We start from the raw sequence: 24,386 nt of genomic DNA, 5'->3' as shown, positions 1-24,386 counted from the left end.
ACTGAACCTTTTCTCTCTCTCTCTTCTCGCCAATGCGGCTGCGCCATCCGATCTCAGACACACCATGGACGATGTGCGTAATCGGCGCCCTGGGATACTACATCGTCGAGGATTATGTGCATTAAAAAAAGCAAAAAATAATGCTGCAGTTGTGGAAAAAGCAAGAAGACGCAAGATATGATGTCAAGAGAAGGGTTGGATTAGGCGGTCCCTCATCCCGGCTGCTGGGGCTTGGCCAAGGCGGTAATTGCTGGTGGCTTTAATTTTGAGCCTTGTCAGTGCAAGATGAGCGCGGGGCCGGAGACAGCGGTCTAGAATGCTTCTTTTCAGCCCTTGCGGGTGGCTTTTTTTGATGGGCAGCTGGAAAAAGAAAAGAAAGACTCAGCTTAGTATAGGACGCATCGGGGTCAGGTTCACGATAGTGATCCTTGGAGTCGTCGTGTGCTGGCAGCTGATGCAAAAGCAGTACCACTACTACCTGTCGATATCGCCACCGAGAGGTTTGGGCGTTACACCAGCAGTCTTCAGAAAAGCCTGGCATCAAATCGCTCTCGTTCTTGTACATGCTTGCTGTACAGACTTTGACGCTGATGCAGCACAAAGGCTTGTTGTGTTCAATTTGATGCTCTTTACTACAGCCACGCCATGGCCGTCACCCCCGCGCTGCCCAACTAGGCTAAGCTGGCAATAAAGTGCAGTGCTAAGCAACTTGGCTTGTTTCGTAGCGTCAGGAACAGGAACAGCCCCATGATTCCAGGAACCCGCGCACATGGGGTATTTTTTTGTTTGTCTTGGATAATTTTCGTATAGCCAACCGGGTGATCAATGCGTATATGCTCGTACATGGGATATCGGGAGACCCTCGTTATTTAGGCGCAGAGAGAGGGAATCCGATGCATTGCAGTGCAGGTGCAGTATCAGCATTAATGAGGTCGGGTATCAATGCTGCGATAAGGAACAATGAATCAATAGGTCAGGTACTGCATTAGGAGTGCTGTAGCAGGGCACTCTTGGGCTTCCAGCTCAGCATCTGCAGCTCCATTTACAGGGCGCCTCAGCTGCCTTTCGCTACTGACGCTACGGGTACCTGACCTCGTAATGTAGGCACCCCCCTGGTCGCGGCGGGGGCGTGCGCATCTCGAAACACTGCAAACTCGAGCAATCCCAGCTTCATCTCCCCTAGCCTAGCCTCCTCCACCTTCTTTTGCCATCTCTACTCTACTCTCTACACACTACACGCTGCCCCCGTTTGCCCACTCCTTGTCAATTCGGCGGGTTCCCACCACTGACTGACCTTCGTTCCTTTTTAACGTCGCCCTTCTGCCGCTGCCGCTTTCTCGCCTCTCCTTGTCCTCCACTCCTAGAGAGCGAAATCTTGGCCATTTCCCTTCCCTCCCCTCTTTCTTAAACAAACTCTCCTTACCGTGTCCTCGACGGCACATTCCACTCCTTTTTCTGAGACCCGATTGATTCACTTCGTTATTTATCGGCCTGGTATCCGGTTCTTCTTTCAAAGTTTCGCTACTATCCACAAAGTCGAGTGCATCCAGCCGCCGACTGAACACGCTCTTTTCCTTCGAGGAACCCCCAAAAAGCTCCACGAACAAGACGACTTCAGTCCCTGCCCGTTGTCCAACCACACGGCTCCTCCGACTCTCCTTCAACCTTGAAAGCAGTGCTGCACCAGACAGGTTCTGACGCAAGCCAATATAAACCCTCTTCGACCACCATCCAGATCTCTCATTTGGATCGCCATACCATCAAGTCCATCAAAGGTAAGGCAGTGATCGACAACTCTATTCTCACTCCTTGTTCATATATATATCCATCATAAATCATGATGTGCTTTATCAAGTCACCAGTTCTCAAGCTGCATCTCTCGTCATACATGTGACAACTTTCTTGACCACCTCCATCGCCCTCCCTCGTCTCCAGAGCAACTGGGCAAGTGTCCGTTTGCACGTTGTCCCAGCACTGCCATGCTTGGCCCATTCCTCGGATTTGTTTTAAGCTCTGGTGTCGAGTTGCGGGGTATTGTTCCGTTTCCAACGGCAGTCTCATGGGTCTGCTACATTCCTCATCCTCCCAAGACCACGTTCCAGAGGAGTTTAGCAGCCCTCTGGCATTATACTGCCGCATGGATGACGCACAAGATCTCTCGTTTACCAGCCTCGTTGTGAATCGCTGTTGTTTCGGATCCCTATATATCCAGTTTGATGTTTTCAAAATCCGCAAGATATTCAATAGCCATTGTCTCCATTTGAAACACATGTTGAGTATAGAATCACAGAAAAAGCTAACTCCATTTCCTTAGCAAGTTCAACTTGACATCTACAACTCCAAGCAAAGACTATTCCGTCGTTCAAAATGAAGTCGTCCGCTGTCCTTTTGGCCGCGGGTGCCCTGCTGGTCTCGGCCATGCCCCTCGACAAGCGAGCCCTGGAAGTCCAATGGGTCACTGACATTGTCACTGTCACTGTCACCGTCGACCCCTCTGCTAGCGCTGCCGCTGCTGCTACGCCAACCGCTGGTGGAGTTTTTGTCCAGAACGTTTCTGAGCAGCCAGCCGCCACTCCCTCTCCTCAGCCCGCAGCTCCGGCTCCCAAGCCCGTCTATGCTCCTCCTCCTCCTCCGGCTTCCCCGTCTCCCAAGCCCGCGGTGACTCCACAGTCTGTTCCCCAGGCAGCTCCTCAGCCGGCTCCTGCTTCGTCGGCACCGGCCGCGGCTCCTAAGCCTGTGATCGTTCCTGTCGAGTCTCCCGCCCCGGCTCCCAAGCCGTCACCATCACCGACCCCCGAGGTTGTCGTCGCCAAGCCTTCTCCCAAGCCTGCGCCTTCGCCTTCTCCTTCTCCTAAGCCTGCTGCTGCCTCCCCTAAGCCTGCTGCCTCCTCCCCTGCGGCTTCGGCTCCCGCCTCTGGAAACGACTACAGCTCCATCGTTGTCAACGAGCACAACATTCACCGTGCCAACCACTCTGCTCCCGATCTGGCTTGGGATACTACTCTTGCCGGATATGCCCAGACCATTGCCGAGGGCTGCGTTTTCGCTCACGACATGTAAGTGAATGATTTAGGAATAGACATTTTGGAAAGGGTATATAAAATCTAACCTTGTTATAGGACCCAAGGCGGTGGTGGCTACGGCCAGAACCTTGCCAGCTGGGGCTCCACTGGCGATATCGATGACCTGCAGCTCGAGTCTGCTCGCCGTGGTATTACTGACCAGTGGTACAACGACGAGATGGAGAACTGGACCTTCTTCGGCCTCGACAACCCTCCCTCCGGCTCCAACCTGGATGCTTGGGGTCACTTCACCCAGCTTGTCTGGAAGTCATCCACCAAGGTCGGATGCTACACCGCCAAGTGCCCTGCTGGCACCGTCCTCTCTATGCCATCTTGGTACACTGTCTGCAACTACGGGGGCCCAGGTAAGCCCCCCCTAAGAAGTCGACCCTCTGATGGCGGCATGAAACTAACACTCATGTTTACAGGAAACTTTGGTGGCGAGTACGCTGAGAACGTTCTCCCTGCCCTGGGCCACCCCACCGTTACTATCTAAATAGTAACAGGGAAAACCACCATCCGGCACTTGCCACTTTCTCCTGTCCATGCAGACTCTATAGGGACTCGGTCGTAGCATCACAATGGCGGTCGGGCTCCGGGAAGGCTGAGATGTGCGTGGCTAGGGTTTCGGACTTTCGAAACGTTGAACGAATTTTTTTTCGCTTCTCATTGTATCTTACGCGATGTCATTTTGACAATCTGGACTTGATTTTCTTCGCTTCTTCTTCTTTTTCCCACAAACTTTAAGGGACAGCTCCCTTGGCTGCTCTCAGTTTCTTCTTTCATTGGTCTTCTCGGCTACTTCAACGTGCATGGCGTCGATATGATGAGTACACAGACGGATCCAGGCTGGTAAAGGGGCGCTATGGGGCTGGCACAATGCCCGACGATGTGCTGGATTTGCAACGGGGGGCATTTCGATTCTTTTACGGCTGCAGGGCTCTGTCGAAACGCGTCAATGCGGATGCAGTGATGGCGTCGACGGTGACCCTCGCAAGCGCCGACATTTAGGGAACTCTCTTCTTGGTTCATTTTACATATGGAGGCACGGCGGTGCTCATTTTCTGTGAATAGACGCAACGACCATAGACACTATTGCACGACCGTAGCTGAATATGTTTTATGCCATGATTATCACAGTTGCTCGCCGTAGACCCTGTGTGATGTGACACGATGTTGAATGTCCTGGAGTGCTTCAGGGGGTTGATACTCTACTGTAATGTAGATTTGGCTACTCCGTATTTGGACGACGCTCATGTCAGTAGGACATGGCCATTTCGGCTCAAGCCACGTGAATGCTGCCGACTGTGAACAATCATGTACAAGTAGATGCTATGGAGCACCTGGTGGTTGTATTCTGCTCTTGGCACCATGGAATATCGCAAGACGCCGACCCGGACCCGGGATATATGTATGCTTATTCAACCCAGGTGGAGAATCTCGCTGAAAAAAAGCTGGTCAAGAAGAAGGGAGAAAAGTACCTGCCGTGTACCTTGTGCCGTTTTCAATGAAGCCGTGTGTATGTATTGTTCGGCGCGTCTTGGGACCCGTGTCAACTGGATGTCTTGCATGGGGATGGTTTTCGGGGTGGTGTTATGCCGAGGAAGGGCTGTTGAATAGGCGGGGGGGGATGACATGACTGACACTCATGGATTGAGAATTATGAGGAGGTGGTTTTGGGGGGGAAATAGGCTATCACTTTCTATATGGGAATGTATTTTGCTTCTTTGGGGATTGTAGCCTACATACGGATTCGGGATGGTGGTGGTGAGGATGGATGACATTGTGAAGCGTGCAAGGCGTGGAAGTTCCATCTAACGTACCTAGGTATGTATAAATGGGGATATTGGAGGGGAATTAAGGAATAGAATTTCTTTTTGCTACAGTAATGAAAAGAGAGTGTATAATTCCCTTCTAGGAGAACAAAAGTTTGGTCATCGGAGCACTATTACCATTTCCAGCGCATCGGAGAGCGGTGATGAAAGAGAAGCGGATTGCCGATTCCGTGACGAAAGCCTTGCCGAGGATTTGGCAGAAGAAGGTGTTTTGGATCAAGAGCCATGTTTTTTTTTGTGGGTAGATGAGATGTGGTGCTCCATATTGGAAACCTTGACATATGCAAAGCTTCGCGAAGAGGGAGGAGAAAGGAAAGCTAAGCTACTAAAGCTACCTCTAAGGGAAGCTTGGGTGGTGCAATGACTTCGTTCTTGGAGAAGTTCGATGGGGATGATGATGGTTGTATCGAGAGGGGGGGGGGATACTAACTGAAAATGAGAAAGCCTGAGGGGTAAACAAGATCGAAGGAAGAACGAGTGAAAAGGAAAAAAAGAGACAAGAATGTACATGTGTATGCACGAGTAAGCTGTGCGAGTTGGAGGAGGACGGAAGATGCCGCGCCGAGGGTTAGTCTGGGGGGTATTTCGGAGATTGCTGGGAAGGGAAACGTTGACGTCCGAATGGTGTTGAGATCGGTATTACAGCTTGAGGTTACTCTTATTTTCTTTGTACAGTAAATTGAGAATACTTTCTATTCTTTAAACCAACCAATTACTTCATGAATCTCTGATCAAACACTTAGAATCCCCAAGATAGAGAGCTCAGAGCAACAAAGGGGAGCAGCAGCGCATCGGAGCTTTGCGCATGTCTCACCGGACGGACATTTGGAGTTTCATTCGCAATTAAGAAACTCCGAATGTCAGCCATACTGGATAATGGTTCTGCCATTTACCTGCCAACACGCTGTGTTCTGTTACGCGTTTGCACAGTACCATTACATCCATTACATTACTCATTACAACACGATTCCGTCGTGCAAATATGACGTGTACGGAGTACGTGTAGCTCGTACGTGGACATGTAGCCTACTCGTACTCGTACGCGCCCAACTAGGGCGAAGATTGAATATCAAAAGAGGCGCTTCCCGCCACTCCCGACAACAATAGCAATGACAAAATCCCCGACCGACTGGATTGCTCAGCGATGGGCATCTTTGCTGCCCTCTTTCATTCTCGTCATTCTTCGTGTTTTTGCCCTCTTTCTCTTGGCCTTTGTACAGCTCATGCTCATGATTCCTCAGCCATTGCCCGTAAACGGCAAAAACCTCGACACGCCCGCATGGAATTAATAATCGCCCCAAACCCACGATCACAAATTCACAAATTCACAAGCCAAGCAACTGACTCGCCCTCTTTTCTAGCACCTTGGCTTGGGCGGCGTCAAGTAAAAAAAAGGGGAGAAAACAGGCCTAAAAACGGGCTCGATAAAGGCTGGGTGCTGCTCCTCCTCTTCCTCCTCCCAACAGGGCAATAACCAGACCAACTAATCTTCCCGCCCTATCTTTTTTTTGGTGTGTGCGCGTCACTTTGTAGAATGCCTACTGTAGAATTGAATGGTAATGTATAGGTAAATTGGTAACTGCTTCTGCCTTGCTTTCAAATACTCTTGAGAAAGGAAACGCGGCAGATGATGGCGGCTTATTAATCCGACGAGTCGCGATTAGCAAGATACCAAGTACGAAAGAAGAGGGATCAATGCTTTCGGTATCTCTCGCGGCATCTCTGGAAAGAAAAGAAGAAAAAAAGCGAAAAGTCAAGGGTTCGAATGCACGTATGTAAGCAGCTTTACACAAGCAAAAACACTGTAACCAGCAGAGAAAGACAAGAAACCAAGACGGACTTTACTATGTCATCATCGCCGAAGCGGCTCCAAAATGGCCACGAGGAGACGGGGAACGTCCCGCGAATCCGTTTTCGCCCAAGAACAAAGCCCAGAAGACCGCAAAAGACAGCGAAACACCGCGCGCTGTCGGGCTTTTCCCCACTGCGCCAAATGCCGCGGCGGCAGGTAAATTTTGTGTGTGTAATTCCGGCGCTGGAGCTGAGAGAGAGAGAGAGAGAGAGAGAGAGAGAGAGAGAGAGAGGCGTGGCGCGGGCTTCCCGGCACTCGGTAATATATGCCACTTCTTTTCCCTCTATTCCGGGGCGGGAGCTTTGATCAAATACGATATCAACAGGAATTACAGTAATAGATAGCATTGAAATGTTCCAAGTTATGTATCTTGGACGGAGCCCTACATCGGTGATCTGCCGTAAAAATGGCTCTTCGGAAAGCATGGAAAGGCCGACACGGCAAAGTGATGCAGGCCGTTTTTTTCTCGACGGTAAAAACGAAGGAATTTGTGGTTTTACCAAGGCAAAAAAGATGGAATGCAACAAAAAGGAGATATTCGGCTTTCCGTCGCGCGCGCTTCTTCCTTTTTCTTGGTGGAGTTTTGGAGCAGATGGCGCTGTGTACTTGGGAGGTACTTGTCACGGCTGGACGCCCGTGTTTCGGGGGCTCCACGCGGTATCTGCCGTGTTGCTGTGATTGAAGCTTCGAGCTTGCAGTTTCAAGCTCATGAATCAGCTGTTACTACACGATGAGGCGTATTACGGAGCAGCAAATAATTGAATCTCCTTCAATTCTACATGGATTCGTTCACAGTACCAACATCTCATCATGGCCGGATTGTAGGGGGGACAGCAACCGCAATAACACCAAGAAAAGTAAAACAAAATAGAATCCGGCCCGTCCTCAACTTGGAATCGATTCCGAACCTCTCAATAACAAACAAACCACAAGAACAAGAAAAAGAAAAGAAAAAAGAAAAAAAAACGAAAGAGAAATCAAACCATTTCGGCCAACTATGCCTGTATCAAGCTAGCAACAGCGGAGATAGCCACCACCCCCCAGAACACAAGTCGCCCATTCTCCGACCCTCCCATGGAAATTCGTTCGTCTATTAGCCAGTCCCCAAGAAATTGAATGTCACTGCTACACCCTTTTGGATGGTCAATCTACCTTGCCATTGGGAGGGCTCTTTTGATCCCGGCTTTTTGGGGCTGACCACGTCCACAAGTTTCATAATATACCTTGTAATACCGGCAGTAATAATGAACCCACGAGTAAGGCAATTCTACAGACAAAAAAAAAAAAAAAAGAAAGAAAAGGACGCCAGGCATACGATTCGAGCAATCGACGAGGAGACAGACAAATGCAGCAAGCCAAAAGCCCTGAGCATTAGGAATATTCCGTCGCAGCAATTAAATGCCCCGACAAGCCTAAGAAAAAGCACATGTAAACCCATCGTCATGATGCAGTACCACCCCCTCGGAACACCGAATATTCCATATTCCCATATCCTTGCACCCATGTCCCTTACCGTACCACCACAACCACGCAATTCCGGAAAAAGGAAAGAAAAGGCAGAAACCCAAGCAAAAACGCAGCACGGTACAACTGCCTGTAGCACCCAGCATCCGAAGCAATCTGGAAGTACCCCCTGCGTACCTCTCCCTCCGCCCCATCGCCATCGGGGATTACCCGCCCCCCAGCAAAAAGCGTCAGGTACTCCGGGTCGACAATCGCGCCGACGAAAGGAACACTGTGCACACATACCTAGCACTGCTTACAATTATACCAGGTACGGCAAATGCGAAGCCCAAGCGAGAACGAAAGGAAAAAGAAGAAATGCTCCGAAGGGGAGATACTTCAGAGGTACCTCCCTTGCTCTCCCAATTTCCTCATGTTCCTTTTCTCTTCTTTTCTCTTCTTTTCTCTCTCTCTTCTTTCTGCCCAACCATTCTACGCCCAAAAAAAAAAAACAAAAAAAACCTACAGCCACGGTAACCACGAATCTTGGGTCTCCGGGCCGCCGACGTATGCAAAGCAATTGAAAGTAGCTGCACGGAGTAGTGCAAGTTAACGTTAACAGCGCCGGGCTTAGCTGGCTGTCCAGATTTCCGCGGCTAAGGGAGTTTACCGTAACTACAGCGGTAGGTACCTCCGCGCGCGTGCACTCATACTGTCCGAGTACGCACACACACGAATCCGTCCCGTCTTGATGGGCGTCAAATGCCAATACTCATGTCAAATGCCAATGCGAAATGCCATGGCCACTATAAACCTGCCCAGCCCCAGCCCTCCCCCGACGGCCCATCTCTCTTCCTCTCCCTCCCTAATCCAGCGGAAGTCAAAAGTTCACCACATCAAGGCATTTTGCCAAAATTCCGGGGTAAGATATAGGTACCTAGCAATTACTGTAAGAAGAGCACATGGCTGTAATGTTAAAAAAAAAAAAAAAAAAAAAAAAGGGTAAAAATAAAATAAAATAATTAAATGGCCAAATCTCGAATAACATGAACCCATCAATGCAAATAAAAATCGCAAATCCTTTCCCTTCTCCTTTCCTTTCTTTCTTTTTCCCTTCCTTCTTTCGTTTCTCCTTTGCTCGCTGTCAATGCTTTTACCGTCCCAAATACCCTCGGCCCGCAGCCCGCCGATTCGGCGACCGCTCTCGCCGGCGCTTTTCTTTCTTCGCTGCTGCACTTACTGCAGTGCCACCGAACCAACAGGTAATTCCGCGTTGTATATATTATGCTCGTACCGTCCGTGTCGCATAAAGCAACAATCAAATGTTACTCTCCCCATCGCCTCTCGTTTTATTAAAGAAAAAAACACAAGAACCCCGAACAAGACAAGGTACATGCGACTACCTCTTTTTTCTTTTCGTCCGCCCGTGTGTAGGTATGTACCTTTTTTTGCCCGTTTCGCAGTTGTCTGTTAGTCCGCACCCGCAGCCCACTCGGAGTACGGACACAAAGGCAAGTTCTGGTGCTACCAAGCTTATCGTCCCAGGCAGACCCAGATGCATGGCATGTACAGCACATGTACCTCTCGCGAAAACGGGCACCAGGCAAATGCGTCGAATCGAGTAAGAAGAGAGTACCCAAAGTATTCCAACTGTAGCATCATCAGTCGTAAGAATGAATCCATCTCTGCGTGTCGTGTGTACCCGTACCCGTACGTACGTACTGCAGCAGCCATGGTAGGCCTACGTGTTCAGGGTTACCAATCTATCCATCAACCTTAGTTTCAGCCGTACCGTACCGTATCGTACAGTATTGCTACCCAAGCAATCGACCATCGAGCCATCGAGATGCTTGCTGCTCCTTCGCCCGTGAAATCAAATCTGCACTCCGTAATCATGACCGTGCATCCCGATCCGATTCCATCCCAATCCCCCAACCTTGAATCCTTTCAAAACTCGCCTTCTTCTCTCCAATTTCCTCATTGCGGAAACGCTAATTTGCCCAATCCTGCCACACGAGTAGCGCTTAGTTTCGCTTATTATTGCCTGCGCGAATCCGCGACCCGCATTTGAAATCATTCGGATTTTATAACGCCCAAGTACTCGCATGTACTCCGGCCTTCCATCCGCTTTGCGCTTTGCTTTTTGCCTTGCCTTGCCTCACCTTATCTCACTTACCTACTTCGGACTTTGCTACCCATTCAGACTCAGCTCTTCGCCATCGCCTTTTCCCTCGCCTTCTCTGTCCTGTCTGCTCTGTTCTGTTCCATTTCTGCTTGGTCATTCTTCATTCGCTGGCTGCCAGCCCAAAACATACGCACACACACACTCTCAGTCACACACTCACACACGCTACCACTTAGACACGGGGCACGCCACCAAATACCAGTCCCTTTTCCTCTCTCTTCTTCTTTACCTCTCTCCTGCTTAACTCATCGCTGCCCAGCCTTTCCCTCGCTCGCCGCCTCTCAAAAGTCTCCAGTCCCCTTCTCTCTCGGCCGGGTCTGGCGGACATCCGGTAATAGGAAGCCCTTTAAACCTTGCCCCCCCGTCCCATCCAGCCCGATCAGAAAAAAAAAACGTCCACAGCTGCCCCTCCAAGTAATCGAGTATTACCAATTACCCAACCACACGCTCACTCAGCAGCGCCTGCGGCAAAGCACCTCCTCCGCCCGTATAAACATTGTCTGTCCCGGGACGTACCGGTTACATACCCTCGTACATACATACAAGTACACACATTTGCTCATACACCCCACCGGGATTATCCAAAAGCGGAGCCTGATTGTGAGATTCATATACCCATCTCTCCGCTGCCGACCAGCCTTCGGGCCCCCCTCCCCTACCAAAAACAGACGACATCCCATCGTCTTGTCTTGATGCGCTCCAACCTATATCATCAAAGAATCCGATAACGTAGATTGACATCGCTCATTGCTCGATTCAATCTTGACATCCTCTCCGCGGCCGCCTCGGGTTTCCGTGACAGTGGAGATTTCTGCAGTCGCCAGGGTCGATCCGGTACTCGACGCAAAGGCTTAAAGAGACAAAAAGACAAAAGTACACACATACACACACTCTCTCTCTCTCGACTGGAATAAATGGCAACCGACACCGAGACGCTCTCTCTCCCGACCACCACGGCCCCGACAGAGGTCGCTGCGTCAACATGTCTCCCTCAAGACGAGCATCAGTTCCGTGGAACCAAGCGCGAATGGTGTACCGATGAGTGGGACACGAGCATCACCGCAACCTTTGGCTTTCCCGCCAAGCTAGGCGGCCCGAGCAACTCCGCGACGAGCCCTCAGCACCAGACACAGCAGCCTCAGCAGGATCAAGGAGGCGATGCCACGGTGACGGGCAAGTACGTCGCGCAGCTTAACCCCGACGAGTGCGATAGGCCCTTGAAGCGCAGGCCGAGCTCCGATTACTGGCTAACATCCAACCTCTTGTCCTCGTACAGGAGCGTAGAGGAAGCTTGCAAGCGTTCGCTAGAGCACTTTCCCTGTCCGAGCGTCTCCTTCGCCATGCCTACTCTCGAGTTTGACTTTCGCATCGCCGTCGCACTCAATCCGGAGCCCTCCAGAATTGAGAACCGTGTCCAAAAGGAGATCACCACCATCAAGGGAGGCAGGTGGTCCGGATCATTTGGCAACGGTCGAGTCATGGTATGATTGCACCCTGGGTTTCCCGAACTGTTTCCGGCCCGTGCCAGGACATAACATGCACAAAAAATTGAGGATGAAAAAATCAGCTGACAAATCGTTAGGCCGGCGGATATGATCTCGGGCAGGCACGGGGCTTTCGTCCGATTCGCATTGTTGAGGGCGCATTTGTCCTGCAGACTACTGACCAACCTCCGGCCATGCTGGAGATGCGTACGCGAGGGTCGCTGTCGGGCCCATGTGACGTACTCGATACCCTGCTCAGCGCCCGGGAATCAAAGGAGAACATTGATCCCCGTCAATACGGCTTTCGGACCTTTGCCACGGTCAAAACAGCAGACAAGCGCTATGCCGAGTTCGTCAACTGTGGGCTCTGGGTCGCCAGTGGTGTGTGGCGAGGTGAAGAGCTCATTATCGAGTGAGTAGATAAATCACCCAATCATGTCGTGATTAGCTTCCCAAGCAAGGCTAACTAGTGATCAAAGCGCCTATCGCCTCACTTGAAGACAGGCAGCATAAGGCCATCTATCGGGAAAAGACGTATTATGCCAGAGGCATAACCCGAAGTTCTCTGGGAAAAAATTTGCTATTGCGAGACCAACGACACAAAGCATAGGGAAGGGCGGCGCCGGCGGACTGCATTTTTTTCTTTTCTCTCTTCTCAACGGTTTGGCGGATTCACGATGACTCGCCCGGGTGACGGCAGATTTGCGGAGTTTGAAGCGTGGAGTTTTTCCTTTCCGGAGTATTTTTCTTTTCAGCATCGGTTACTTTTGGTTTTGGCGGTAATGGGCCTGCATCGGAATCGGAGTACGGGGCCTCTTCTTTCTTCATCTTTTTCTTTTTGTTTTAATGAGGCGGTAACGGAATTAGGCATGGGGGAGGTTCGAAGCGAAAGAAATCCTGTTAATTTGACGCTTTTTCGAGACATCTGTGGGGTTGGCTGCTGTGAGGTGTTCCCTGGTTGATGGCGGCGCGTTCGGCGTTATTATAATAAGCGTGTGCTCATCCTCGCTCATGTTCGTTTGTTGATGTTGCTTGTCTGCTGGGGACTTGTTTGGTCAGCGAGATTCTCGCAGTGGTTGCATAAGAGCTCACTGCTTTGTATCGCTAATAGACGTCATCCTGCAGCGAGACCTGATGATCCCTCTTTCTCCATCTTGCCATTGGTGCTTTCTCGTAATGCCTCTGCTCCGGGTACTGTTCACTTCAAGTTGATGGCAACTTCCAAGCAATTAAGCTTCCTCAGCCGGCTTTCGTTGTCGGCCCCAAACGCGTCGTCTGCATCTCCTGTAACCACATCGTCTACTGTCCCAATGGTTCGTGTTTTAATCTCGACAACGCAGTCCCCTTGCTGCTGGAACCAGCTGGCGACATTTAGAGTCTTTTCAATAGCTTTACCTGTGCCCATCACCGTCACCACAGCTCCACGAGACGTCCCACTGGCACTGCCTCTCTTGAGCGCCTCAACGCGCGCGTGCAAGGATACATTCTTGGCAGCAGAAGTATTACTACGCAGGTCCTTGTCCAAGAACTTCCTGGCCCGCTTCACAACAGACATGAAGGGAGAATTTGAGGACACGTAAATGATCGGCGTCTTAGACGACGCTGGGAGCTGGCGTCGAGTGAGGGGACGCTTCTGAATCCTGGCGCCTAGAATCTGACCGTTAGAGACGTTTCAAAGCTTCAACCGTGTCCTCAAGTGCCAGTAACAGTGATGTGCCTACCCTGGGGAATTGGGGCCATCTTGCTGGTCGCCCCAGGCACCAGCTCAGACGGGGCGTTTTTCTGTTGTGACATGGCGAATCAGCGAGTGGTGATTGGCCTCAGAGAGCCTTTTCGGATTCTCAAAAGCTTGGCTCAACAATTATGGAGAAGAAGAAAAAACGATTCAATGAGAAGTGTCAATATTAATGAGAATAAGAATGAGTTTGAAAATGAATGAATATAGAGACACAAATGAGGTGACAACAAGCGTCCCTTTTGCCAACTTCTGTCGCGCGAAAAAAGGTAATATGAGAGGAAGACTTTCATCAATCATGACTGCCTGGCACTTGCTCTTACCTTAGTTCTTCGCCCAGCCCGCTTTTTCTTATCGGCAGCTGTTATCGCGTCGAGCCCCACCACGAACGAACCAGCCATAGCACTGCCAGGAACGTCATCCCGTCCATCTTCTACTCTAGAGCCTCTTCGCTTCCCAGCTTCAACAACCTCGGAACTGGCCTCTTCTCAGAGGAATGGCTGCCTGTATCCCAGGCTCCGACCATTTCGCCCACCGCTGAACAGCCATGTCTCTGGACATCTGGCCTCCCGTATCCCCAGGGGAGCTCAGCATAAAAGTCGCTGAAGCCCAGGTCGGTAGTTTGATGGCGCGCGCAAGCTGAGCTGGACAAGCAAACGGGGGGAGAAACGCAAGAATGCTGATATCTTTCAAGAAACGCGAGCTGGCTTGGATAGTCGCGAGGACTCTTCAGACTTGCGAAGACCTCAAGCATGGCCTGGAGGACTGCTACGCGCTGTTGGCGCCGGTTGATCCTGGCAGCACTCTGGTGATGAGCACGCCGCGCAACGAGCGAGTCAAGGGCACCATCACTCGGGTCGGCACGCGCATCGTCAAGGGGGTAAATTGGATGCTCCTTGTAAATATGTGGCACAGAAATGGCATTACTGACACGCAATTTTGCTCTTCTAGTCTCTCGGTCTCCAATTTCGAACCATTGCGCAACAGACACTCACCCTCTCCCAAGCATACCCCATCCACATCCACGCACTCGACACTCTCCACACGCATCTCACCGAATCCATCGACCTACTTGGCCTTCTCCTATCCAACAGCAAGCCATCCGATGCCGAAGCCGACGCCTCATCATTTACTGCCAACCAAGCGCAAGCGCTCTCATCAGGGCTACGTCTCCTCGCCGACTCCATCTCCAACTCCATCGTGCTCCTCAAGGGACCGCCCTTGAACGAGCTAGACACGAATTGGACCACACAATCCTGTCCATCATCGCACTTTTCGCCTCCCCTGACGCAAAACTTTAGCTTCTACGTCACTCTTCAGGAATGCAGCATCGTGCTCGTCTTGCGCGCCCTGGAACCCGTCGATGCCCCCGTCCATTTCGGCACGAAGCTCGGTCTCGCTATCGGCACGTACCGACGCCTCGAACATGACGAAGCCGACATTGTGTTCAAGTACAAGCCCGGGGGAGACGACATGTCCGATACCCGGCGGTTGGCCGCCAATCACAGCCAGCCTCCTATTACAAGGACGTTTTCAAATTCTCAGCTGGAAGAGGTCTATGTACGGGAAAAGGTCCGGGTGGAGAGCGCAGATCCCAGCCTCATCTCGCTCTATTCAAAACTAGGATATCTGAACATTATGCTAGACCAGGCGCGGCGGAACTTGGATGCAGTTATGAGTGTGCAGTTGAAGACGTACACGTAGTAGCCAGTACTCTTGAGCATCTATCATGGGCGATGATTTGTACATACATAACCGTCATTTTCAAGGACATTTCTGGTTCGATTGGCAGCATATACATGCAAATACCCCCCAATGTAAATCTTTGTCCCAACTCCATCTTGGCAGTCACAATTCGAGAGGCGAACAGAGCTAGAGATGATTTGTTTAAATTCAAAGAAAAAGAAGGAAAATTTACATATATGATGCTCTCGTCATGCCATTCTCTTGTATATACAATATACAACTCCTCCTACATGAAAGCCACCTTTGACGCCGCCAAAATAGACAACTCAATCTTGAAACCCAACGCACTGAAAACTGATTGCAAAGCAGGAGAAACAGAGCTTATCGTACAGGCGACCAGGGCATTGGGATGAGGATCCTGGATTGCATGGACTGGATCAGAGGCACCGTCTTGTGCACTGTATCGCTCCAGCCCTCAACAGACCAGCTCTTCTCTCGGCGGGCCCTTCGCTCCTCCAGGTTGGCAAACTGCCAGAGATGGTGGACCGTGTTGAGCTCTCCGATCTGGACGAACCAGGCTCCAACGCCTTCCATGACCTCCCTTCGAGCCTTGAGGCCTCTTCTCCAGTGAGTCTCCCACTCCAGCAGGTTGCCAGGGTGAAGAGTATATGATCGAAGCTCAAAGACACCTCCCAGCTCGCGCGGAGGAGTGGTAGGCCAGAAGGAAAACTCTTGCATCAGAGAAATCTTCTTGGACTTGATCAACTTGCTGAGCTTCGTGTTGAAATCGGCAAAGTCGGGGTGGTGGGAGATGGAGTGTCGAGATTCGTGGTAGCCCTCGTACCGCTGGTACTCCCAAATGTGCACTATGAGTGGGAAAAAGATTAGCAGAGAGTTGCGATGAATAAAGCACGCGCGGAACTATCCTTACCAAAGGTGTCGCAGTCGCCGACCTCTGTTCGCCAACTTCCGACCAGGTGAACCTTATTCTCGGGTGTATTGGCCATCTTGGGGTAGAATTCGCCCGTGAGCTTGACATACTCGTCCACCTTATCCGGCTGGACCTCGTGGAACACAATGGAGTGGACGTATTTGCCTCTAGCCAGGACCTGGCTGAAGCTGGCCTCCATCTGGGCCTCCATCTCTCTGCCTTCCTTTGTGCCATAGATGAGGTTCGTCAGCGGCCCTTGCTTACGATCAGGCTCGCCGCTCGTGGCCGAGGCTGTGGCTCCTGCAGCAGTTTGAGATGAGCTTTGGTCAGGGTTGACAGGGTCAGCAAAGTTCTGGGATCCAAACGCACGAGCTCCCCGTTCCTTCTGCGCTTCCACCAGCTGCTCTCTGAATGCTCTCTGCTTCTCGTTGAAGGTTTCGACCGACCCCGCCGTGGGGTTGATGTCGCCCATCGACGGTGTATGCTTCTGCCTCAAGGCTGTTGTGGCCAGAGCCCGCACGCCAGCACGCGGAGCTGCGGCGGCGGCACGGCGAGACAACCTCTGAGCAAGCATGATGACGTTGTGGTGGGTTTCGCACAAGACACAAAGTTGAAGCTTCAGACAAGGCCAAAGGCAAAGACAAAAACTCTCTAGAGCTGCAGCCTAAAGCGTTCAAGGCACAGGCCAGAGAATTAAGTCTGTCTTGGTTGCTGATAAGAAGCGGCAAGGTCTTTTGCGACAAGCAGGGAGTAGAGAGCAGAGAGCAGTTTGAGTGGCGGAAGACACAAGACAGGCAGCTGTGATGGAGGGCAGGCTTAAGGGCCGATTGGATACTGTGTTAATTTGGCGCGGTTGGAGAGGCAGAGTCCAAGAGCTCTGAGCAGCCAAGAAGAGGCACGTTGCAGCAAGGGAGCTTCACCCCGCACTATTGAGATGCCCGATGGGGGTCGCTTCGGGTTAATTGGGCGGCGGCGATTGGTGCGAGGCTGTGAGTGTGTGCAGCCGGGCGGTTGTGGGCGGACAAATAGATTAAGAGGAGAGAAGAGGGGATGCAATTGGGCGAGATGGGATTCCTGGTTGATGGCTGGTGTTTGTTTGTGTGATCTTGAGGCTTGAGGCTTGGATGGCGGCAACGAAGGAATGAAGGAGTTCTGAGTGAGTACCTACCTGTACAAGTCCAAGTCCAAGAAACCTGGGGAAAGCTACGAGGACGTGCCACTCCGCTTTTCGGTGCGGAGAAGAACAGGCACAAAGCAGGATTGGGGGACATGATGTCACACTAGTGGTGTTGTGGAGCAGTCAAAGAGCAAACCTTAGGTAATCCAAATATCATGTGATTACTCATGTGATTTTGCTGGGTACATCGCAACAGGTACCTTTCGGCCGGTCGATTGAATGCCTTAGGCAGAACATCCTTGTTCGGCTACCGTTGGAATCGCTGCTCCGAAGCCTCTGGTTGGACTAAAGGGAAAAAGGCTCGTTTTGAAGACTTCACCAGCCAACTTCGTCCACCCCCCGTCCTCACTCAACCGCTTCCTCGCACGACCTCCGCAATACCGCCATCATGTCTTGGTTCGGCGTCGTCCCCTTCAAGAAGTTCCCGGCTCCTTTCCGTACGTCCCCCGCGCCGGCAATTCCTCTCTGAAAAACGATGATGGGACTGACAATTCGCCCTGTAGTGAAGCCGTACTGGCCTTTCTTTGCCGCCGGTATGTGATTTTTGCGAACAATCCTCGATCAATTTAGAAACGATGTCTGCGTCGACTATGCGCCGATTGCGCCGGGACTTTGCTGGTATCGTGGTTGTGGGCGAAAACGAAGCCTTTGACTAACATGGAAAATCTCCCAGGCCTGGTTATTGCTTATGGCGCCAACTCTGCCCAGAACGCCATGATGGCCTGTATGCGCCCTCCTCGAGTCTCCTGCTGGAACCTGACTGATGACTGACACTATTTGCACAGCCGACGAGTGGAAGAACGACCCTCGCAACCCCAACGCCAAGGCGGCCCCCAAGGCTCACTAAACCGCATAAAAAGGAAAAAATGGATTGCGAAGGAAGTTGGTGGAGGAAGGGATATATACTCGGATGGCTCGAGAGCATGTAGCGCGAGAGTCTCGCTGCATTGTATCATAGACTCGCATTCAGGGCTGAATAGACCTTTATGATGAACAAGCAACAATTGCTATGAGCTGTGATATTGCAGGTATTGTGCTGGAATCTGCAAAGTTGCGAGGGCTCCCTTTCGCTGTTTCCTAAGTGTCATGAGAGAAAACGAGTGTTGGGCAGCTTGGAGCAAATGCAAAGCTATGTGAAAGGTCCTGCTTTGATATCGGGGCTACCCTGTGATGTGCTTCAATTTTTTAATTCGTACACCAAGCTTGGACTAAGCTATAACACAAGCCGAATTGTCATGATTGAAAATAATAAATACACAAAACATAAACCAAAATAGAGCTCTATCACTCTGTCATCCAGAGCCATAGAAACCAGCCAATTACATATCCGTCGCTCCCTCCGAGCTTATCTCGGCATCCCAAACACGGCGCTACGCTACAGAACTTCTAGTTTTTTCCCTCGTCAGCCACGGATTACTAAGTCAATCCTCCCAACTTGAGATATACAGTCACCCAACTCACACCTTCTCGCTCACTTACCACTTACACACTCACTTACATCTCTTCAGATGCAATCTTTTTTGTTCAAATCTTGCAAATCTAGACTGCCGTCTTTATTTCCTGTGTTTCGTTCTTCATCGTATACCCCCCACACATCAGCTTTCACTCTCCGCGCAATGTCTTCAGCGTCTACGCCGATTGGCACGCCTCGGCCTGAACAGCAGGCTCAGAAGAATGGCGTAAAGAAGGAGGTTAAGATATTGATGATTCACGGTATGTACGACTTTATCCAGTCCTCTTAGTAAAGCATACTTCCTTCATAACCATCTTCATACCTGTTATCTCAACAGTCTTTCACTCATCCATCATCTCACCTCATATCTCATCCACCCTCACATCAAACCCAAACACTAACACGATATAAAATGAAAAGGCTACACACAATCCGGCGCCCTCTTCCGCGCAAAAACCCGCGCCATGGAAAAACTCCTCGCCAAAACCCTCGCCCCAATCTCCCTCCTCCCCGTGCTCTCCTACCCAACAGGCCCCAACCGCCTCCTCCCCACCGACATCCCCGGCTTCAAATCACAAGGCGGCGATGCCCCTTCTTCCGCTGACGAACTCCCCGACACCTGGGGCTGGTTCCGCAAAGACGACGCCACCAACTCGTACCGCCTCTTTGACGAGGGCATGGCCGTTATAGCCGATTCCATTCGTGAGGCTGGCGGCATTGACGGTGTCTGCGGGTTCAGTCAGGGCGGTGCCATGGCGGCTTTTGTTGCTTCCGCTCTAGAGCCCTCGAGGACTGTCTTGGATGGTCCCAAGGGAGACTGGGCTCGGAAGCTAAGAGAGGCGAATGGTGGCCAGCCCGTCAAGTTTGCCATTTCATATTCTGGCTTTTACGCCGGCATTCCTGATCTGGAGTGGCTTTATGAGCCCAAGATTAAGACACCGACACTTCACTACATTGGTAGCTTGGACACCGTCGTTGATGAGAGTCGGAGCCAGGCATTGGTGGATCGGTGTGAGGAGCCCCTCGTTGTGGTTCATCCTGGTGGCCATCACGTCCCTGTGTCCAAGGAATGGGTGATGCCCCTGGCTGGATTTATCAAGAACCACGCGAGTGCCACCGAGTAGAGGGCGAGTTTATAAAGAAGCAGAAGGAGCCGAGAAGAGATGGAATCATTGAGCGATAGAGCGATAGACACGGAACTAGAAGACTAGACTTATTAGAGTGATTTGTTTGTTTATTTAGCAAGGCAAGCCACCATGGAAATACAAGGACATAGACACAAGCATCGCATAAGCGTTACATAACCCCAGATTCCTTCCGAGGACTATCTAAGCTGTATCATTACAAGCTGTGAAATCCCCACCAAAGCCGTGCCCGCAAGTATTCATTGTAATATTGCTCCTTTTCAATGCGCCATGCCGACCCCTGCCTCCCAATCAGCCGTCTATTTAGATCCCGTTGGCTGGATGCGTGCCATCATCTCCTCCTTGGTAATGAGGTGGTCGATCCTCTCCAGGAGCCCCAGCAAGCTCTTCATGTTGTGGCTCCACTCGTTCAGGACATCGTCTGCGTCTCTAGGCTTGGCGAAGCTGACGATTCGTGCCGGCCGGTCAATCTTGGCATACACAGTCTTGGAGGTGACCAATTCGCTAATGTACTTTTCCGTCTCATCCTCCGCAAGGTCAAGGAGCTCGGTAAGGCGGCTCATCTGGATGCGAGTGTAGTACTTTGCAATGACCCGAACGTTGTGCTCGATAACACGCTTGCGCAAGTCCTCCCACCGCTGGTTGGCCTTTTCATCTGCAGACTGTCCGGGCTGAGCGTCAAAGACGTCGGTGCCGCACAGATGCGGGCCGAATCTCTTGGCGATTTCGGGCCACCGCATCAGCTCGTGGACTGTAAAGAGCCGGAGAAGCTCAGCATCCTCAGAAACTTGAGAGTTTCGGGAGTCTCTGTGTATGCGCTGAAGGAGGTCGTGTTGTTCGTTGTCGTAGGGAGCAAGGATTACAAAGTAGATGATGCGTTGGAGAACCTATCATAGCAAGATATTAGTATTTGAAATAAGGGGGTTAGAATGGAGCTGAAGCGCAGGCTTACAGGGCGAAGTTTGGCGGCGTCTTCTTCGACAGCCTCAGTATCAAGAACCTGGCGGTAGTTCTTGCATGCGTCCAGGTATTTGTCTTCATGCTTCGCCAGTGTAATCTGCTGCTCATAGTAGGCCAGCTTTAGATCCGTTGTATCATCCTCTTTTTCCTCTGGGACTTCCTCGCCGCGGGCCTTCTTCTTCTCACGCTCCTTCTGTTCCTTTTCCAGCTGCTCGGCCGTCTTCTTGGGCTTCCGCGCCAGGTATCTTGTGCTAATCTTTCGGCCCAGAATGGCCGCCTGTGTCCAGTCACCACTCTCAATGCAGAGCGCAACTTGGGCTAGGATGAACTCTGTCTTCTCTCGTCGGTCCATGGAGCCAAAAGTTTCCACCTGAAGCTCACACAGGATCTCTGTGGCTGCCTTGACGTCGCCCTGCTGCTTCTTGATGTCGGAGAGGATCTTGGTGACACGAGCGCGCTCGACTTCGACAAAGATTTTGCCTTCAGTGACTGTTCGCAGCGTCTCAATGACAGAGAGCTTCGTCTTTAGGTCGGGAGTATCGTCGAGGAATCCGACAACGGTCTGGACCATCTTGGTGATGGCCTGCTTGAGCTGGCTGTGCTTCTTCGACAGGACCAGCGTTTGGTCGTTCATTAAGCTCCAGTCGCCGGCATTTTTGCATAATGTGACGATTGCCACGAGGATTCGGGATGTTGAGGCGAGATCCGAGGCCTATCGAAGTGTCAGGGGAGCTTTGGAAGCTAGAGCTGGTGTGAGTTGGCTTACTTGGCGGGTTTGCTTCTCAAGAGCGGCAAGCTTCTCGATTGCGCCCTGGAGGTTGGTCTGCTCAAACACGTTAACTTATACAAGCCACAGATACGTCTCCAGCAAGGAGAATCGTACCTTGGCCAGGCTTTCAGCCTCTGGGAGCTGCTGGTCAACCTCCTTAGAGAAGTCCTTCTCGGGCTTGAGGGTTGCCTCGGACATTGTGGCGTGCTGCGTCGACTCGGCGGCTAGAAGGAAATGTTGGAGGTGAGTGTCGTATTCGGGATCTGGGAGTCGCCGGTCAGGAATTGAAGATCCAAAGTCGACTCGATGATGCTCTGCAAACGATTCAACTCGGGTGGGAGGGTTGGTTGGTCTGATAGTGATTGGCGAGGCTGCTGTGGGTAACGCAAGAGGCACCTGCCTGACGTCCTCAGCGTATGTAATCCCGGCCTGGGCCAGCCCCCACTCTGGAGCTGTGGGAACAAAGTAACCCCGGACACAATCGATAAGGCGGCATCAGCTCTTGGAAGCTTTGCGATGTATGACATATTGCAGGCAGATGCACTCATATACAATTTGCTGACTAGATGAAAAAAAAATAGACAGCTATTCGTTCTTAGTTTTTCAATAATGATGCTCATATTTTGGCGCTCAGGGATCTTCAGTAAGCTAAATCGGATGCTTATTACTCGGCTTGATTACCACTGGTTAAGCACTCGTCGACTTATAAATGTCACTTGTGAAGATGAGGAGAAGAAATAACCAAAGAAGAATAAAACTGGTATCCAAAGCTGCCAGGATGCTGGGCAGGCTTATTTTTAATTCATACACTCTCCGTCTCTACCATTGCTTCTATACCTCATTTATGCCTCGAAAACCAATGAAACACCATCGTCACCAGCCGTCACCAATCTCTCGCCAGTCTGTCCCTGCACGAAACCCAAGACACCACCTCCCTCACCGTCGCCCCTGTGGCCTCTCCACTCCTTCAGTAAACCAGAAGCTCCCCCCTCAGGGGCACCAGTTGCACCGCTGGCTCGCAGATCCCATCGCCGAACAACACCGTCCATGCCGCAGCTTGTGAGCAGCCATGAGTTGGGCACGAACTCAACCTTGACGACGGAGTGCTCCTCATGAGCACCGACAAGGTTCTTTCGGATAGCAAAGCGACGGGTTGCGTCGAATACGGTGATGGAGCCGTCTACAGAGCCGGCAGCCAAAAGGGTAGTGGGAGGGTTCGTTGATGCGACTGACAGGGCAATCGTCTCGATGCTGTCGGTTTGGCTGTGAAGTGAGGCCAAGATCTGTCCACCAGTGGTCGGGTCGGCGGCAGACTTGCCACCTCGAGCTGACCTTGCTGGTGCGGCAGCTGTGAGACGGGGAAGAGAGACGATCTTGATAGCGCCGCCAGCACCGCCAGTAGCGAGGAATGCGCCCTTGGGGTCAATGGCAATGGAGTATAGACCACCCTCGACCTCGAATCGCTGATCTTCGGGCGTCAGTGACACAGCCGTCTGGCCGTTGTCGTTGGTAAGGCCCTGTGCAGCAGCAAGTCCCCACACATCCCAGACGTATAAGCTGCCGTCCTCGGAAACGGTAGCCAGTAGCTGTCCATCCGGTGTCCAAGCTCCGGCTGTGCAGGAAGCAGTGTGCAAGAAGTAGGACTGGACGATCTGGAGAGGGTTGGAGGAGTCGGATGGATCGATTGTGTAGACCCAGACGGAACCGTCGTTGGCGCCGAGGGCGATGGTGTTGGGATTTGATGGCGAAGGGCAGGGCGCAACCCAGTTGATCTCTTCGACCTCTTGCGCCTCTCCGAGGAGAGTGACCTTGACGCCCGTAGAGGGCTGCACATCCGTCTTCCAAGCTTTGACCCTGCCGTCCAGGCCAGCACTGACAAGGACCTCGCCCTGAGGAAGAGTCCAGGCTAGGGCATTGATGGAGTCTGTGTGGCCCTGTAGAGAATACAGGCTCTCGAGCTGAGTTGTCTGAGGCTGGGCAGAAGGATCGCTGGCGTAGCTCGCGGGAAGCACAGGGCGCGACTGGGCAGCGGAAGCATCAAAAAGCCAGCCAGCTCCAGGAGCATTGTCTGCCTCACCGGCAGAACCGCCAACAGCAATCAGCGAAGGGTGAACTGGATGTTGCGCGATGGTGAAGAGAGAGTCTTGGGGCAGGTCGAAGAAGGCAATCGAGTCGTTTTGGAGGATCAGCTCCTCATTGTCGGAGTCCATGGCGAGGTCATCGTCGTTGGCAACCTCTTCTCCCACATCCTCAGCATCGAGGAGGTCGTCGTCAATCTCGTCCTCGGGGCGGTTAGAAGCAGACATTTTTGCGATGCGATGGGTGGACAAGAGTAGAATGGGAGGTATTAAAAGATGCAAAAGGAGAGGACAGCTCGATCGCCTTTTGACAGAGGGTATAAATAAAGAAAGGAAATTGATGGCAAAAGGAAAACGAGTAGAAGAATCTCGGATTCCGGAAGAAGAATCAGCTGTTTCTTCAGTTGGAACAAGACGTCACTTCTGCTTGATAAGCAAAATCTTCGGGCTTCTTGATGCTGGTAGGATTTTTTTTTTTTTTTTTTTTTGCCTTTGACCCCTCCCCCGCCATTGGCTTGGAACCCCACCAAGTTGTGAGTGCTCACCTTCAGTGGTCACTAGTAGCAGCTCTAAGCTTGCTGCTGTTTTACA

At 51.5% G+C, this 24,386-nt stretch overlaps 12 protein-coding genes across 12 annotated transcripts; 7 read left to right on the top strand and 5 right to left on the bottom strand.

Annotated features, from left to right (window-relative positions):
- Positions 1 to 2,418: 2,418 nt before the first annotated feature.
- On the top strand, positions 2,419 to 3,558 carry M431DRAFT_7868 (hypothetical protein; the record flags this gene model as incomplete). Its single annotated transcript, XM_024922728.1, has 3 exons — positions 2,419 to 3,056; positions 3,120 to 3,427; positions 3,491 to 3,558. The coding sequence occupies 3 exons, from the start codon at positions 2,419 to 2,421 to the stop codon at positions 3,556 to 3,558; spliced, it is 1,014 nt and encodes a 337-aa protein (XP_024772142.1).
- Positions 3,559 to 5,874: 2,316 nt separating this feature from the next.
- On the top strand, positions 5,875 to 6,404 carry M431DRAFT_510632 (hypothetical protein). Its single transcript, XM_024919513.1, has one exon. The coding sequence runs from the start codon at positions 6,007 to 6,009 to the stop codon at positions 6,184 to 6,186; it is 180 nt and encodes a 59-aa protein (XP_024772141.1). The 5' UTR covers positions 5,875 to 6,006; the 3' UTR covers positions 6,187 to 6,404.
- A 122-nt stretch (positions 6,405 to 6,526) lies between these two features.
- M431DRAFT_218540 (hypothetical protein) lies at positions 6,527 to 7,351 on the bottom strand. The gene has a single exon (XM_024913545.1). It carries the CDS (start codon positions 7,172 to 7,174, stop codon positions 6,683 to 6,685), a length of 492 nt encoding a protein of 163 aa, XP_024772140.1. The 5' UTR covers positions 7,175 to 7,351; the 3' UTR covers positions 6,527 to 6,682.
- Positions 7,352 to 9,186: 1,835 nt separating this feature from the next.
- Positions 9,187 to 9,635, top strand: M431DRAFT_510629 (hypothetical protein). Its single transcript, XM_024919512.1, has one exon. The coding sequence runs from the start codon at positions 9,239 to 9,241 to the stop codon at positions 9,500 to 9,502; it is 264 nt and encodes an 87-aa protein (XP_024772139.1). The 5' UTR covers positions 9,187 to 9,238; the 3' UTR covers positions 9,503 to 9,635.
- Positions 9,636 to 10,956: 1,321 nt separating this feature from the next.
- On the top strand, positions 10,957 to 12,623 carry M431DRAFT_218452 (hypothetical protein). The gene is made up of 4 exons (XM_024913542.1): positions 10,957 to 11,398; positions 11,621 to 11,858; positions 11,960 to 12,273; positions 12,341 to 12,623. The coding sequence occupies exons 1-4, from the start codon at positions 11,292 to 11,294 to the stop codon at positions 12,357 to 12,359; spliced, it is 678 nt and encodes a 225-aa protein (XP_024772138.1). The 5' UTR covers positions 10,957 to 11,291; the 3' UTR covers positions 12,360 to 12,623.
- A 436-nt stretch (positions 12,624 to 13,059) lies between these two features.
- On the bottom strand, positions 13,060 to 13,655 carry M431DRAFT_7866 (hypothetical protein; the record flags this gene model as incomplete). Its single annotated transcript, XM_024922727.1, has 2 exons — positions 13,060 to 13,508; positions 13,583 to 13,655. 2 exons carry the CDS (start codon positions 13,653 to 13,655, stop codon positions 13,060 to 13,062), a joined length of 522 nt encoding a protein of 173 aa, XP_024772137.1.
- Positions 13,656 to 14,106: 451 nt separating this feature from the next.
- Positions 14,107 to 15,410, top strand: M431DRAFT_510623 (hypothetical protein). Its single transcript, XM_024919511.1, has 3 exons — positions 14,107 to 14,209; positions 14,291 to 14,476; positions 14,548 to 15,410. Exons 1-3 carry the CDS (start codon positions 14,144 to 14,146, stop codon positions 15,298 to 15,300), a joined length of 1,005 nt encoding a protein of 334 aa, XP_024772136.1. The 5' UTR covers positions 14,107 to 14,143; the 3' UTR covers positions 15,301 to 15,410.
- Positions 15,411 to 15,663: 253 nt separating this feature from the next.
- M431DRAFT_484486 (hypothetical protein) lies at positions 15,664 to 16,787 on the bottom strand (the record flags this gene model as incomplete). Its single annotated transcript, XM_024916200.1, has 2 exons — positions 15,664 to 16,148; positions 16,214 to 16,787. The coding sequence occupies 2 exons, from the start codon at positions 16,785 to 16,787 to the stop codon at positions 15,664 to 15,666; spliced, it is 1,059 nt and encodes a 352-aa protein (XP_024772135.1).
- Positions 16,788 to 17,642: 855 nt separating this feature from the next.
- On the top strand, positions 17,643 to 18,635 carry M431DRAFT_510620 (hypothetical protein). The gene is made up of 4 exons (XM_024919510.1): positions 17,643 to 17,827; positions 17,894 to 17,923; positions 18,064 to 18,114; positions 18,176 to 18,635. The coding sequence occupies exons 1-4, from the start codon at positions 17,779 to 17,781 to the stop codon at positions 18,235 to 18,237; spliced, it is 192 nt and encodes a 63-aa protein (XP_024772134.1). The 5' UTR covers positions 17,643 to 17,778; the 3' UTR covers positions 18,238 to 18,635.
- A 371-nt stretch (positions 18,636 to 19,006) lies between these two features.
- Positions 19,007 to 19,967, top strand: M431DRAFT_497750 (hypothetical protein; the record flags this gene model as incomplete). Its single annotated transcript, XM_024917634.1, has 2 exons — positions 19,007 to 19,103; positions 19,264 to 19,967. 2 exons carry the CDS (start codon positions 19,007 to 19,009, stop codon positions 19,965 to 19,967), a joined length of 801 nt encoding a protein of 266 aa, XP_024772133.1.
- Positions 19,968 to 20,287: 320 nt separating this feature from the next.
- Positions 20,288 to 21,915, bottom strand: M431DRAFT_7861 (hypothetical protein; the record flags this gene model as incomplete). The annotated part of the gene is made up of 4 exons (XM_024922720.1): positions 20,288 to 20,875; positions 20,941 to 21,660; positions 21,715 to 21,771; positions 21,832 to 21,915. 4 exons carry the CDS (start codon positions 21,913 to 21,915, stop codon positions 20,288 to 20,290), a joined length of 1,449 nt encoding a protein of 482 aa, XP_024772132.1.
- A 469-nt stretch (positions 21,916 to 22,384) lies between these two features.
- M431DRAFT_510619 (hypothetical protein) lies at positions 22,385 to 24,250 on the bottom strand. The gene has a single exon (XM_024919509.1). The coding sequence runs from the start codon at positions 24,021 to 24,023 to the stop codon at positions 22,560 to 22,562; it is 1,464 nt and encodes a 487-aa protein (XP_024772131.1). The 5' UTR covers positions 24,024 to 24,250; the 3' UTR covers positions 22,385 to 22,559.
- Positions 24,251 to 24,386: the final 136 nt, after the last annotated feature.

Source organism: Trichoderma harzianum (assembly GCF_003025095.1).
Source record: "Trichoderma harzianum CBS 226.95 unplaced genomic scaffold M431scaffold_10, whole genome shotgun sequence".
In the NCBI taxonomy this organism is placed as follows: domain Eukaryota; kingdom Fungi; phylum Ascomycota; class Sordariomycetes; order Hypocreales; family Hypocreaceae; genus Trichoderma; species Trichoderma harzianum.
Note: the sequence above shows the minus strand (reverse complement) of the source record. Positions and strands in the feature narration are given on the sequence as shown.